Source organism: Leptonychotes weddellii, chromosome 5, assembly GCF_054177405.1.
Source record: "Leptonychotes weddellii isolate Sample4059 chromosome 5, ASM5417740v2, whole genome shotgun sequence".
NCBI lineage: Eukaryota > Metazoa > Chordata > Mammalia > Carnivora > Phocidae > Leptonychotes > Leptonychotes weddellii.
Window position 1 is genome coordinate 112,594,410 of NC_138373.1, and position 14,872 is coordinate 112,609,281.

At 40.1% G+C, this 14,872-nt stretch overlaps 1 protein-coding gene across 1 annotated transcript; it reads right to left on the bottom strand.

Moving 5' to 3' along the window:
- Positions 1-786: 786 nt before the first annotated feature.
- On the bottom strand, positions 787-14,664 carry KICS2 (KICSTOR subunit 2). Its single transcript, XM_081822000.1, has 2 exons — positions 12,870-14,664; positions 787-3,172 (listed from the first exon to the last, which is right to left on the bottom strand). The coding sequence occupies exons 1-2, from the start codon at positions 13,280-13,282 to the stop codon at positions 2,356-2,358; spliced, it is 1,230 nt and encodes a 409-aa protein (XP_081678126.1). The 5' UTR covers positions 13,283-14,664; the 3' UTR covers positions 787-2,355.
- Positions 14,665-14,872: the final 208 nt, after the last annotated feature.

The window sequence follows — 14,872 nt, forward strand, 5'->3', positions numbered from 1 at the left end:
TCCTGGTGATTCGTGAGGAGGAGCCCCGGCTTTCAGCTTCCAGACTGTGGTGACCGCGGATAACTGAAACCGGGGTAAGCAAAACTGCAGATAAGGGGGGACGACTGTATTTTCACACACTCCCTAAAATGATGTCGTCAGATACCAGGTTGGACCCAAGAGGACAGAGCTGTGAACGTTCACCCTGAGTCCAAACAGCATCAAGTGAACACTCCTTCATGGACTTGTTGGCAAACTCAGTAAGTGTTGACCACACTCCTGGTTACACATAAAAACTGATCAAGCTGTGGTTTAGAAACAATTTCAAAGTAAACAGTCTGCAGAAAATATGCAGATTTACTCTTCCAATTAGCAAAACACAGACTTTACAGATCATTTCATTACTGAAGGACAAATCTCAGAGTAGAATCATTTTGTTTCTTGGCTTGAACCAAAATATGTTTAAAAATAAATATACATTTAAAATATGTTCTAGACAAGGACTGGGTTATTTAAATATTATATATAAGCGGGCGCCTGGGTGGCTCAGTTGGTTAAGCGACTGCCTTCGGCTCAGGTCATGATCCTGGAGTCCCGGGATCGAGTCCCGCATCAGGCTCCCTGCTCAGCAGGGAGTCTGCTTCTCCCTCTGACCCTCCTCCCTCTCCTGCTCTCTGTCTCTCATTCTCTCGCTCTCTCAAATAAATAAAATCTTAAAAAAAAAATATTATATATAAGCTTTATTTACACTCTTCTTCCATGTTCCACTGAAGCATATTTCTTTTAGGTACATGGGAGACCACATCATTAAGGCTAATGGTGGTTTTATCTAGGAAAAAAAATAATCCATGAACACCAAGGAATATTTTTTAGCTTCTTGGCAAAACACAAAAGGGAAGAAAAATGATTTGACTTTTTAGTTCTAATTGTTTTCAATGTTTTATATAAGTTCAATGTTCAGATTTTTATAGAACCTGAGTGAATAAAATGCAGAAGTAAATCACTACTTTCTATTTAAAGCAAACTGGCTTTTTACATAGGTGACTTTTGTTTTAATAAAGAAAGAAAGAAAGAAAAGAAATAGAAAATAGGCCACTAGTTCCTCCCAGCACGTAGTCCTGCCTGAGGTGGGCAGGCCTCCGGGCACAGGCTGGGAGCGACTCTGCCCACGGCCAGCTCACCTGCTGGGGCAGCCCAGGAAAACCCTGGCTCTGTGCAATCATGAGAAACCAGACCAAGCATCCAGGCGTTGAAGGAACTATCAAATAGTAACAATGCAATGATTCTTTGTGGCTTATTTTTATTCTGAATCAATAACCTAGAAGTGAAGTTCACAGCCTATCAGGCCTTCACGGGTCCATCTACTTCCCCATGAACACCTACCGAAGGAAAAGGCAGCATGTGTTATGAGGGATCACTGCTTCTAAGAATAATCTGGAGGAGGCAGTCCTGAAACCCAAGTTCAGATGTGCTTAAATTAAGTACTGATCTGATTACTCAACTATGAAGAGGCCTTTTGAATGCACAATTGATTTTTAGCAAGTACAATGTATTGAGACCAACATTTTGATATTATAAAAGCAGGCTAAGTCACACAAATGTCTAAAAGTGGCTGAAAAATGAAGACTACATGCTTTTGCAGCCTAAGAATAAGCAGGGAGTGGAGCCAAACGTGAACATACCTCTCAGCAGAAAGGTGATAAACAGAAAGCCAAGTAGATAATATGCCAAAGAGTGAGGAAACCCCACATTATGGCTCATACTAACTTTCAAACAGAGTGAAAAATTCATACTTTATAACGGTAAACACAAATGCAGTTAGGTGTGTAGATCACCTACACCTACACCCAAAGAACCCATCCAAAATATCAATTTGTTGATGAGAATCATAAAACTAATTTCATGTTAATTTGCTAATTTATGAGATAAAAAACATACAGTCCTTGATTCTGAAAAGGACATTTAATATCTTATCCCATTTACTGGTCCTGGAAGGAGGGGAAAAGAGAAGGCATTTGGAATTGCATTAAAACAAAGTTTAGAACAATATAAAACAGGTGGAAAGAACAACCAAAGGCCAATAAATATTCAGTCTACATGAAACACAGGAAAATAGGAGAAAATACTGCAGGTACTCTGCTGTACCATGGAGAGACCCAGTAGGCATGATCACTTCCTAGATTACTCTTTGGATACTTAATTCAATTGGCCTTAATTGCTTATAAAGTGTGTGACACAATTAGGGAGGATTTGTCTTTAATTTAGCTCTGAAAGAAGCATGAATGGATGGAAACTCTAATCACAGACCACAGCAGATCATTAGAGCAATTAGGAACAAACTTTCCAGTCTTGCAAACCTTTCACACAAACCACCTGCTAGCCTTTGGAGCCAGGCTTCAGACTCGCAAAAACTTTGGGGTTCTTAAGGGCAAGTGAGAGCTCATTGAGGAAGGAAATAAAGTGGGAGTCTCTTTCAGATTTCTTTGATTCAAAAATGACAACAATGGTAAAATGAGGTTCCGGGCGGGTTAGGAAGTAGGTGCTCTGAACTTTGTCATCATAGAAGTGGACCACCTTTTCCAAGCTGTTCAGTTCGGACATGCGGTCTGTCATGATCATGATGACATTGGGCCAGTGCATGACGGGCCTGTCGCTGGGCAGAGACACCACGGCTGGATACTGGTCCACTCCCTTAGGGGCCTCTCTGTAGGAATGGGGGTGGTGATAGCCGTGACCCTGAAAGCTCTCAGAACCTCGGTTGTCAAAGATTAAGGACACATTGGCAGCATCATACTTCCTGATGAAGCTGGAAATCTTTCCAAAAAAGTCTGGGTTGGCTTTCGCAGTCAACGTTTTCATTTCTGAAGCAGTCGTTTGTCGGCTCAGTGCCTCGTGAAAGTAAAAGCTAAACTTGGCAAGAAGCATGTTTTTGAGTTTCATCAGCCAGAGGAAAAGGTGTGGGGGCTGAACGGCCTTCTGAGACTGCCCTCCAAACAGATGTTTCTTGGTCTCCCGCTGCTTTTCAAAGATCTGGCCCCAAGTCTGCAGCTTGGTGTGAGCACTGTGCAAGTTCACCAGAGACGGGAGGAACTTCCACTCTGAGACCTGAGCCTGGGCCTTCAGGAGATGACTCAGGACGTCCACTTCCAGCTGGAAACTGCTTTCCAAAGGGCTGAGGATGGGGTGGTGAAATCTAGAGGGGAAGGGAAATTAATAGAAATAAGTGGAAATGTTACTCCACGTGGACATTTCCTACCCTCAAAACAGCACACTGTGGCCAGACGAATAATATTACGTTGGGGGCAGGGAAAAGAAAGACTGAAGGGCTCCATGTCGATTCATTTATAAAGTTGTTCTGCGGCGTCTGGGTGGCTCAGTCAGTTAAGTGTCCGACTCTTGATCTCAGGTCAGCTCTTGATCTCAGGGTCATAAGCTCAAGCCTCATAGTAGGCCCCATGCCCAGTGTGGAGTATTAATTAATAAATTATTTATTTATTTAAAAAATATAATACACTTAAAAATAAATAAAAAGTTGTTCTGACATAACTTCACCATCTCAGAATTATATGAGCATCATATCCTCCTATGGAAACCGCCTGACGTTTAAACAAAAAATGAGAGTAGCGGCTAACTTCTTTTCAAATACAAAGAAATTAAATTAGCTGTACTTTTTTCCGAGCCTATTTTATTTATTTGGGGAATTGTATGACTAACATAATCAACCAAACAAGGCATCTTTTTTTCAAGATGTGCTCCTAAAGAGGCAGAGGTAAAAAAAAAAAAAAGTCACTAAAACATCTCTTAAATGTGTATGTAACACCCGTAAACTTATTTATTGTTCATAGTAACTCCACAAAGTATTATGGTAACTCCATAGTAACTCCATAAGGCAAGCCTTTATTCAATCCTAGCTCCCAAATTTTCTGCATATTTAATCGCAATTAAAAAACAAAATGGGAGCTAAATAACAAAAATCTAACATTTCAACATTTATGTTTTAAATTGGATTACTACTCACTAAATTAACTCTATGACTCATGGATTGCTACCTGCTATTTGTAAAACATTTTTTCTAATTCGCTGGTAGCAGTAATATTGGGTAGCAGGAGGGGAACGGATGTGGGAGTGCCTCCCTTCCAGGGAGAGGGGGGAAAAGACCAAGTGCAGAGACCCTGAGGCAAGCGAGAGCAAGTTCTTTCTGATGTTTCAAGTCTCCCCTTCAGAGTCATTTCCTTAGAGATGTCTTCTCTGTTTGCCTCCAGACTAAGTCAAGTGACCCCAATCGTATCCTCTAGTTTCTTAATACCTGTCTTCCACTTGAGTAGCTTCATCACATAATTTGTCCGACAAACTGGGACATATGGTCACCTTTGCTTTGAGCTCCTCCCTGAGGAAAAGTAAAAGCTGCCTATTCCCTTCGCTCCTTTATCTCTAGAACATATGGCACATACTAGAGATTCAGGAGAGATTCAGGAAACATGGCAACCAACTATGTTAAGATTTGAATCCTACTTTCTGCCTCATTGATTCTGTTGTTTGTGATCGAAATGAAATTCTGTAACAATGGCTAAGGAGAGTCCTCCCTGTCTCGACCACTTAGAGCTTTCTTGCCTAGGCTGCTGCTTCTTGTGAGAAATGCCCGGGGAGTTTGAGTGTCTGCCTGGCCTGTGCACCCTCCTTCTCAAGGAGCCAATACCAGGCCCTTATACTCTTCCCAAAGACCCGAAGCATCTGCAAGTGACCCTATTTTGAATATGTGGGCAAGATCTAGCATTTACTGATCATATCTTATGCCCCAGGCACCACAGGATTTGATTTACAGGTCTGAATCCATGTAAATTACTTGTTTCACTGTCAACAAGACAGAATCTTCTCATATGGCTGTTTTGGCCCCCGCTGAAGCGGAAAATGCTGGTTATCAATGAAAAAGTTAAGAAAAAAAACCATCACAAATATAGCTGGAGTTAAAAAATCCATTTAAACATTAATTAGAGGGATTATTAAACACTAATTAGAGAGCCCATACTAGGTTAGATATTATAAGATAGAAACTCATTATCATGTGATAAGGATATAGTTACTCACATGACCACACATTATTTTTTTTCTATTACCAGCATTTTACCTTCAATATCCTTCAAGAGAGGGAAGCTAAAACATGGGTGGAGGGTCTCAGTCTAATAATACATTCAAAGAATCAGAAAGATAGGGGTGCCCGGGTGGCTCAGTCAGTTAAGTGTCCACCTCTTGATTTCGGCTCAGGTCACGCTCTCAGGGTCGTGACATGGAGCCTCACATCAGACTTCGTGATCGGCAGGGAGTCTGCTTGAAGATTCTCTCCCTCTACACCTCCCTCTACTTGCTGTCTCTCGCACTGTCTCTCTAAAATAAATAAATAAATCTTAAAAAAAAGAATCAGAAAGATAAACTAGATTTCAAATCCTCTAGCTCATGCGCTTAATTAATTAATTTGGACTCTTTAGACATTACATGCTTTGAAATAAACATTAAGAAAGTCTAATACACATGCACACACACAACTTCACTATAGCATGGTTCACAATCTGTGAATTGTAAGAAATGCTCCTACCACCTTAGCCTTTAGGCTCTTTGACACTTAATGACCACAAAGCATCACAAGATTCTATAATGATGGGTATCAAGAAAATTTGCCAAGGAACTTGGAACACAGTAAGACTTTCAATAACAGGAAAACGGTATAAGGTTGAAGAAAATTCTACCACAAATAACAATACTCTAAGTTATTTTTCTGCTTCATTGGAAATCATCATTTATATCCAACATTCTCCTTGAAAGAACATGAATTCTCTGTACAAATCTTCAGAAAGAATTCTGAGCAAGCTCTTCCATAAACATATACTAAAAGTGTTTAAATGTTCAACATTTATTAGGATGAATGTGAATGTCGAAGCTATTTTTCATCCTTAAAAAGAGCTAAAAATTCATGTTAATGTTATTCTGCCAAGACTTTGCGATTAGCATTATGATGTATCATTTCCCCATTTCCATTCTGCTCTGTGCCTCATACCCATTTACAACTCACACTATAGGGGGATCTGTTAAATTGTTGTAATCCAAAAATACACACCTCAACTATGGCAGCAAGCTTGAAAGAGTCTGAATACAGAATAAATTGACAACTATTTGCAGAGAACATCTGCTCTAAAAAAAGCCAGAAGAAAGAGAGGGGGGTGGAGAGAGAGAGAGAGAGAACTCTCTCCTTCACAAATCCACATCAAGGAGTTCCTTCCAAAAGAAGTATCCAGGTCCCATTCATGTTAGAAGTCAGATTAAAACAATTAAAAACAAATCTGTAGCACAATGTGAATATACTAAATGCCACAGAATTATACTCTTAAAAATGGTAAATTTTACGTTATGTATACTTTACCATAATAAAAAAAACTATCGTCTCTTCTCATTTAAAATTTTTACTAGTTTTTAGGGGTGCCTGGGTGGCTCAGTCATTAAGCGTCTGCCTTCGGCTCAGGTCATGATCCCAGGGTCCTGGGATCGAGTCCCACATTGGGCTCCCTGCTTGGTGGGAAGCCTGCTTCTCCCTCTCCCACTCCCCCTGCTTATGTTCCTGCTCTCGCTATCTCTGTCTCTGTCAAATAAATAAAATCTTTTAAAAAATAAATAAATAAAATTTTTACTAGTTTTTAGATACAAATACATTGAAGATATAAAGATGCATTAGCCAAAGGTTTGCCTTATAGAGACTTCCCAAGGTAGGAGGTACTTATAATGGATACAAGTTGGAAGTAAACACATCTCTTATGAGAAGTACAAAATAAAATAAGATTTTAGAAAAGGAGCAATTTCTTTTGGTTGAAAGATTATGCAGGCCATAAGGGAGACAGAGTTTGAATTGAGCCATGCAACTTCAAGAGCAGCTAAGGTTCAGCTGTGTAAAGGTAAGGGCTTAAATTTCTGGCCCCATTCTTTTTTTTTTTTTTAAGATTTTATTTATTCATTTGAGACACAGAGATACAGAGAGAGAGAGCATGAACAGGGGGAGAGGCAGAGGGAGAAGCAGGCTCCCCTCTGAGCCAGGAGCCCCATATGGGGCTTGATCCCAGGACCCAGGGACCCTAACCTGAGCCGAAGGCAGCCACTTAACCAATTGACCCGCCCAGGCGCCCCCTAAGTTGAATAAATTTGAGAAATATGTACAGGAAAGACTTCCTGATCCTCCTCTGAAGCAGGTCATAAAACCCTCAAGTGAGACGTGCCTTTCCCCCTACTCTAAGGAAGGGAGCATCCTTATCTCCAAACACAAGGGACACAGAGAGGAATCTGAAAGAACAGGCCTTTTGCTTCCCTGAGCTTTAGCTCAGACCCTTTTTCATCCTAGCACATTTTCCCACAACTCTTACATCTTCAAATGGACTCAGCTGAATTTTGTTTTTTAACAAAATCTACCATAAAAACACAGATTTAACAGCTTCTTTATTTTATGAAGGCTCCCCTGACATGTAAAACTTACATTAAATACACTGGTATGTTTTTCTCTTGGTAATTTGTCTTTTGTTAAAGGGCCCCCCGTTGAGAATTTAGAAGGGTAGAAGAAAAGGTATTTTTCCTCCCCTCCGAGTTTAAGGACATTCTAGGCAAAACAAATAATGAACCAAAGTAGGAAATGGCAAATACTTATGGGGAACACATTAGATTATGGATTGTTTTTTGGTATCTGCTTAAAATCCTCAAAATTTTCTCTTTGAAGCTTCTTCCTTTTTACAAAGAGTTTGGGTACAATTTAAAGCATTTGATGGGCCTTAGATAAATTTGCAAAGATAGGTTGGGGCAAGATCACAGAAGGCCTTCAGCCCTCACTGTTAAGATTGAGATAAGCTGAATGCTAGAGTAGACTGTGTCCCATAGAAATGACACTATTGTTGGTTTTGCTTATGAAATTTTCAATGGGCGAAAATTCACCTTGTTGAACTATACACACACAACTAACTGTTAATTTCACTTATCATCACAAATCTTTTCTTGAAGGAAAAAGGGCACAAGGCCTAAAAAAAAAACAGAAATCTCTGTATCTCTGTGTCTCAAATGAATAAATAAAATCTTAAAAAAAAAAAAAAAAAAAGAATGGGGCCAGAAATTTAAGCCCTTCGTGAGAACCCTGTCATCTGAAGCATTCAGATCAAAAAACTGTGATCCCTAAAATGCAAACAGAAACTTCACTGTAACTCAATTTTTAAAAATGTCCTTTGGGGTGCCTGGCTGGCTCAGTCGGTGGAGAGTGCGACTCTTGGTCTCAGAGCTGTAAGTTTGAGCCTCACGTTGGGTGTAGAGATTACTTCAAAGTAAAATCTTTAAAAAAAACAGAAAAGTTCTTTAAAATCTATCTGTAAAATCATGGTTAAAGGATATGTCACTTAATGGTATATTATTGCCCATGAGAGGAATTTTTTTTTTTTTTTTCAAAGACCCTATTTATTTATTTGAGAGAGAGAGAATGAGAGACAGAGAGCATGAGAGGGAGGAAGGCCAGAGGGAGAAGCAGACTCCCCGCCGAGCGGGGAGCCCGATGCGGGACTCGATCCCGGGACTCCAGGATCATGACCTGAGCCGAAGGCAGTCGCCCAACCAACTGAGCCACCCAGGCGCCCGAGAGGAATTTTTTTTAAAGATTTATTTATTTATTTGAGAGAGAGAGCGCGTACGCATGTGCCCCCACACAGCAGGGAGGGGCAGAGGGAGAGGAAGAGTCGTAAGCAGACTCATGCTGAGCGCAGAGCCTGATGTGGGCAGGGTCAATCTTAGAACCCGGTTGTGAGATCACAACCTGAGCTGAAACCAAGGGTCCTATGCTTAACTGACTGAGCCACCCTGGCACCCCCAACAGAGGGATTTTTAAAAGCTGTCTGGAACAAATAAATACTTGCTCTGTTCTTTAAAAGAATTACTTCTTAAAATTATACTCTTGACTTAGGAGATTAAATATTTTGCATTTATAACCCATCTTCCAGCTTTAACTATGAAATAGAAAAATTAACCAGAATCTTTTTTTTTTTTAAAGATTTTTTTTTTTAATTTATTTATTTGACAGAGAGAGAGATAGCGAGAGAGGGAACACAAGCAGGGCGAGTGGGAGAGGGAGAAGCAGGCCTCCCGCAGAGCAGGGAGCCCGATGCAGGGCTTGATCCCAGGACCCTGGGATCATGACCTGAGCCGAAGGCAGACACTTAACGACTGAGCCACCCAGGCGCCCCCAGAATCTTCTTTTATGCCCACTGTACAAAAGAGGTATGTAAATTCAAAATGAATTCTACAGAATCAAAAAATGTTCCATTGATGCTTCCTTGGGGAAAAAAACAAAACAAAACCCAAGTTCTACGTCTCCTCAAAAGTATTCAAGGAATAGTAGACATCCTGATCCTGTATGAGCTAAATTCACATTCTTCCTTCTAAGGGCACACAATAAAAACTTGTATGATTAATGTTAATTATTCAATTTGAAATGCAGCATCACAATGACTGTGGTTTGTAAGCAATAATTTACATTTGCTTAATAATGTAATCAGTTTGCCAAAAGAGGAAACCTTTAATACTGTTCTACTCTGAACACAACTGGCTTCCAAAGGACAAAAACAAAACATGCTTCCCATGAAAGCAGACTGGGCCTTACAATAACTCACATAGAATCTGCATCTCACATCAGGGCCACAGGTCTAGACTCCACGTTATACATCACGCTTGTTAATTTTTTAATACAAAAGCATTTCATCGTTTGAAAGATGAAAGATTCACACAATATTTTAGAAGCATTCTGACATGGATCGGATATACTGGGGCAAATAAATATTTCCTGAAAGATCAACTGGGTCCTTTGGGAAAAGGATTAACTCTTTCAATACAATAGAATACAAAATATGAATTACTTCTCTAAACACTGGAACCATGAAAGAAATGTTTGATATAGCACAGATGCCAAATCAAAAGGAAGAAGAAGAAGAGGAAGAAGAGGAAAAGAGGAAGAAGGAGAAGAAGAGGAAGAGGAAGAAGAGGAGGAGGAGGAGGAAGAAGAGGAGGAGAAAGGTCTACAGAAAAAAGGATATTATCCTGGCAAAAGGCAAAGTATGTTAATTTATACCTAAAATAATTCCACTTTCCCCCCAAAATCAACACATTATACAGAATTTCAACTTTTCAGAATTTGTTAACTAAGGAATTTATGTTCAAATTAACCCAAAGTTTCTAATTAAGATAATTTTTAGGGTTGGATGTATCTATAATCAGTAATTCCCTATTAATTAGATAAAGGCAGCATGGGTGGAAAATAGAGACAGATGAAAACACCTTGACCTTGGGTGATACTGCCCCCCTGGCTCCATCAGATTCCATCAGTGTCCACTCAGTACCTGGTACAGCCAAGTACCCTAAAAGCTTCAAGAATGAAAGCTGGGCTTTTGCAGGAAATGAAAGAAATCCTCAAAGGTCTGGGAAGTGGGATGTTTCAAAGAAGGTGCAAAAAGGATAGATCACAAATCTAATCAAATAAAAATGAAAATAGTTAAATAGTAATAATCATTCCTACGAGACATACACACGCACATGCATACACACACCGTTTAAGGTTCAATACCTAGTCTTTCCCAGTGTTGGCACCTTTCTCTTATTTATCCAAACAATTTTTTCACGGAGACTATTTTCAATATCACAGGGAACTTTTAAAACATACAGGTTTCTGGGCACCCAATTGAGAATCACTAAATCTTACCCTCTCGGGGAAGAAGGGCAGGGCAGGACAGGGGCAGGGGGCAAGTATGGTTCTTTCTTTTAAGCTTCCCAAATGGTTCAGCAAACCACTTTCACGTTAGCGCTTGGGAATCACCACATGAGATCTCTTCCCTTTGAGAGTCGTATCTCCAACTGTATTTTTGCTTTGGGATTTCAAAAAATTATTTTATTTAAAAAAATGAGGAAGAAATAAAATAGTTCCAAACAGAAAATTTGTTAACATGTAAAATTTGTTTAAAATGTGTATGTACAGACTATCTCTCAAGAATGATAGGAAGAACTTGCTAACAACATTCATTGCCTCTTAGGAAAGGAATTAAGTAGATAAAGAACGGGCACTTTTCACTATGTATTCTTTCATACTTTATAAATTTTGAGCCATATTAATGTATTACCTACTAAAATAGACAAAACAAAAATTTAGAATATATCATAAAAACAGAAAATACATGACAATAAAAAATAACACAGAGGACATTTTGGAGACAACTGGGGAAATCTGAATACGGACTACTTACTGCTGATGATAGAAAAAAATCAGTGCTAAATTTCCTGAGTGAGAAAACTATGCTACAGTTTTGTATAGTTCTTAGAAGATACAATCTGAGTATTTGAGGGTAGACTGTCATGATGTTTGCATCTGATGTCCAAACAATGCAAGGAGGGGGGGATAAAATTGTATACAGAGAGAGATAAAGCAAACATGACAACATTTTAATAATATGAGTCCAGGGGAAGGATGTTTGTGTGTTCATTGCACAGCTTTATTTCTTTTTTTTAATAATAGCTTTACTACTTAAATCATATACATAAAGTATACTTTTTTAAGGTATAGAATGCAATGGTTTTAGTATAGTCAGAGTTGTGCAACCATCACCACGATCTAATTTTAGAACAGTCTCATGACCCCCCAAAAAGGAACCCCGTATCCATTAGCAGTCACTCCCCATTCTCACCTTCCCCCCTAGACCCTGACAATCATTTTCTGTGTCTGTAATTTGTAATCTATGTTCTGTGTTTATGACTTTGCCTATTCTGGACATTTCCTATAACTGGAATGATAACTATATGTGATCTTTTGTGACTGGTTTCTTTCACACAGCATAATTATTCAAGGTTCATGCATGTTGTAGCATGTATCAATACTTCATTCCTTTCTAAAGCTGAACAATAACACGCAATGCTTCTCAAATTCCTTTCATATTGTTTTTTGGCTCAGGAAGCGAGCAATACATTATAGCCAGGCTCATTTTTTTTCCAAGTAAAAGGAGCAATTTCCTTCAAATACAAGTTTTCCAGCTGATCAACATCTTTTTTTTTTTTAATTAAATTGGCTACAAATAGCCTTTTGACTATTAAAAAAATTTAAGTATGCCCTCCTCAAAAGCACAGATGCCTGTCTCCACTAAGAAAGTTTAAAACAGGGTGCCTGGGTGGCTCAGATGGTTAAGCGTCTGCCTTCGGCCCAGGTCACGATCCCGGAGTCCTGGGATCGAGTCCCGCATCGGGCTCCCTGCTCGGCGGGGAGCCTGCTTCTCCCTCTGCCTCTCTCTCTCTGTCTCTTATGAATAAATAAAATCTTTAAAAAAAAAAAAAAAAAAAAGAAAGTTTAAAACAAACGCAGAACTATGCCACAGGCCCCGAAAGTGATTATGAAGAAGTTTCCAACACATGATAAGTAATGGTTACATCTGAGGACTAAGTGGGTAACTCACCAAGGTGATTACTTTGAAAGGGACGTTTATTTGAATAATGGTTTGTAAAAATATATATATATATATATATATTTTTTTTTTTACATACAATTCTCCCCTTGTGTGAACTCTTTCAGAAGCAGCAAAATCAGTTATAATACATCGTTTAAGGATACTTCATTGGTCTCTGGCTGTTGCTTGGAGAAGTGTCCACCCAGCGTGGTGTTAATGAGGCCCCGAGAAGGTACCTCATGTGTACCTGCTGCTTAATTAATACGTACAAAATGTAGAGTGACGATTTCTCCCCTTCGCAGGCACGTCATCCTAGATTTTCTTCATAAGCGTGCGGGAGGGAGCCCGTGTGCGTGGGAGTGAGAGGCTGCAGTGTGTGTCCCTCCCGCCCTCCTCACCTACACTCACCTGGAGCTGTATTTCTTGAGGATGGTGTCCAAAAGGCCAACGAGCTCCTCAGCGTTGATGAACTTCTGCGGGCTGAGGGCGTACATCTTCTCGTAGAAGTCTGCGATCTCCATGCGGGCCTGAACGAAGAAGCAGAGCTGCTCTGACAGGTGGGAAAGCAGTTCCTCCACGTGCGGGGCGGTCCCGCCCAGGGCGCCGCGGCCAGTCACCACCTTCTTCAGCTCGTTGTGCAGGGACGTATAGATGGTTCGGATGGAATCCTTCCTGCTGAAGAAGGACTGGCCCCCTGGGAGGCAAATGACATTAGCACGTGACAAGTAAGGGAGAGAAACCAGAAAGACAAAACACCTCCCAGCCTCCGAAAGGAAAGGAGTGGAGCCTGCCGAGCTCAGGGCGTTATCATCACCTACCATATTCTCTGACTCCTACGATTGGAATTTAAATATTTTGTGATTCATAATTTCACTGAGGAATAAGAAATGAATTCCTGGTGCAACTCATTAGTGCAGCAGCAGACCTCTGTACGATTTCCTTAGCCAGGCATCGATTCTCCCCTACCCCATTTCAATGAGGATTCGCATTTCTTTCAGAGGATAATTGACCTAGATGGTGATATCAGCCTGGATCTAAATAGCCCTTCTTCCCCATACATATATTTAAAACAAAAGAGAATACCCAATTGGAAAACACTGTTGTTATTCCTGATAAATCAGAAAATTTTATTTCTGCATTAGAGTTGCATTTTCCTTTGAATCTTATCTTTTAAGCCATACCAGAAAATGGAAAATACACATATATATATATCTCCCTTACACAAGAACACAGACTACTAGGATCCCAGGGGAAAAAAGGAAATCTGTAGGGGCGCCTGGGTGGCTCAGTCGTTAAGCGTCTGCCTTCGGCCCAGGTCATGAGCCCCGCAACAGGCTCCCTGCTCAGCCGGGAGCCTGCTTCTCCCTCTCCCGCTCCCCCTGCTTGTGTTCCCTCCCTCGCTGTCTCTCTCTGTGTCAAATAAATAAAGTCTTAAAAAAAAAAAAAGGAAATCTGTAGTACTTTTTTTTTTAAAAGTAAGCTCTACGCCCAACATGGGGCTTGAACTCACGACCCTGAGATCAAGAGTCGCACGCTCCTCCAAATGAGCCAGTCAGGCACCCAGAAATCTTTAGTACTCTTGACAAGGTTGACACTATAGGTTATAACAAAATAAGCACCACGCTGTGAATGAGTAAGAGCAGGAAGCAATTATAAATAACTGTTGCTGTAACACAGGGGTTCCAAAGGAAATCAGCAAAAAAAAAAAAAAAAAAAGACCAGGGCGCCTGGCTGGCTCCGTGGGTAGAGCATGTGACTCTTGATCTCAGGTTCATGAGTTCAAAACCATGTTGGGGAGGGACCCTACTTAAAAAAAAAAAAAAAAGACCAAATACATCCCTTTCAACAGTTAAAAAGGATCAAGTGGCATAGACATCATTTCCTTACTCTGTATTAATATATGATCAACTCTATTTCTAATAATTATAGAGGCAGCTTCGTAGATGTTTTCTTAAGCAATTCTGCACCCCACTAAATAAAGGGTCACAGGCAAGACATTAGGAGAATGAGAAGAAACAGGGCAGGTTTAAAACAGTAATTCTTAGAAATAAATAAAAACCTCAGAGGTGGATGACAGTTTAAATTTTCTGTTGATATACACAGAATGCTTTCATGAATAAACTTATTACTATTCTAAACACATCAATTGGGAGTGAAAATTATTTATCAAGGCATTTGTAAAATAACCTTTTAAGAAATGAATCTTAGGGCGCCTGGGTGGCTCAGTTGGTTAAGCGACTGCCTTCGGCTCAGGTCATGATCCTGGAGTCCCGGGATCGAGTCCCACATCAGGCTCCCTGCTCAGCGGGGGGTCTGCTTCCCCTTCTGCCCTCTTCCCTCTCGTGCTCTCTGTCTCTCATTCTCTCTCTCTCTCAAATAAATAAATAAAATCTTTAAAAAAAAAAAAAAAA

What these genes read in the sequence shown, in the direction of transcription:
- KICS2 (XM_081822000.1), bottom strand. Translation starts at nt 13,282, where the DNA reads ATGGTAGGTGATGATAACGCCCTGAGCTCGGCAGGCTCCACTCCTTTC. An exon ending in CTCAAGAAATACAGCTCCAG is followed by an intron (nt 3,173 to 12,869) that starts GTGAGTGTAGGT and finishes CTTCCCCTCTAG; the next exon opens with ATTTCACCACCCCATCCTCA.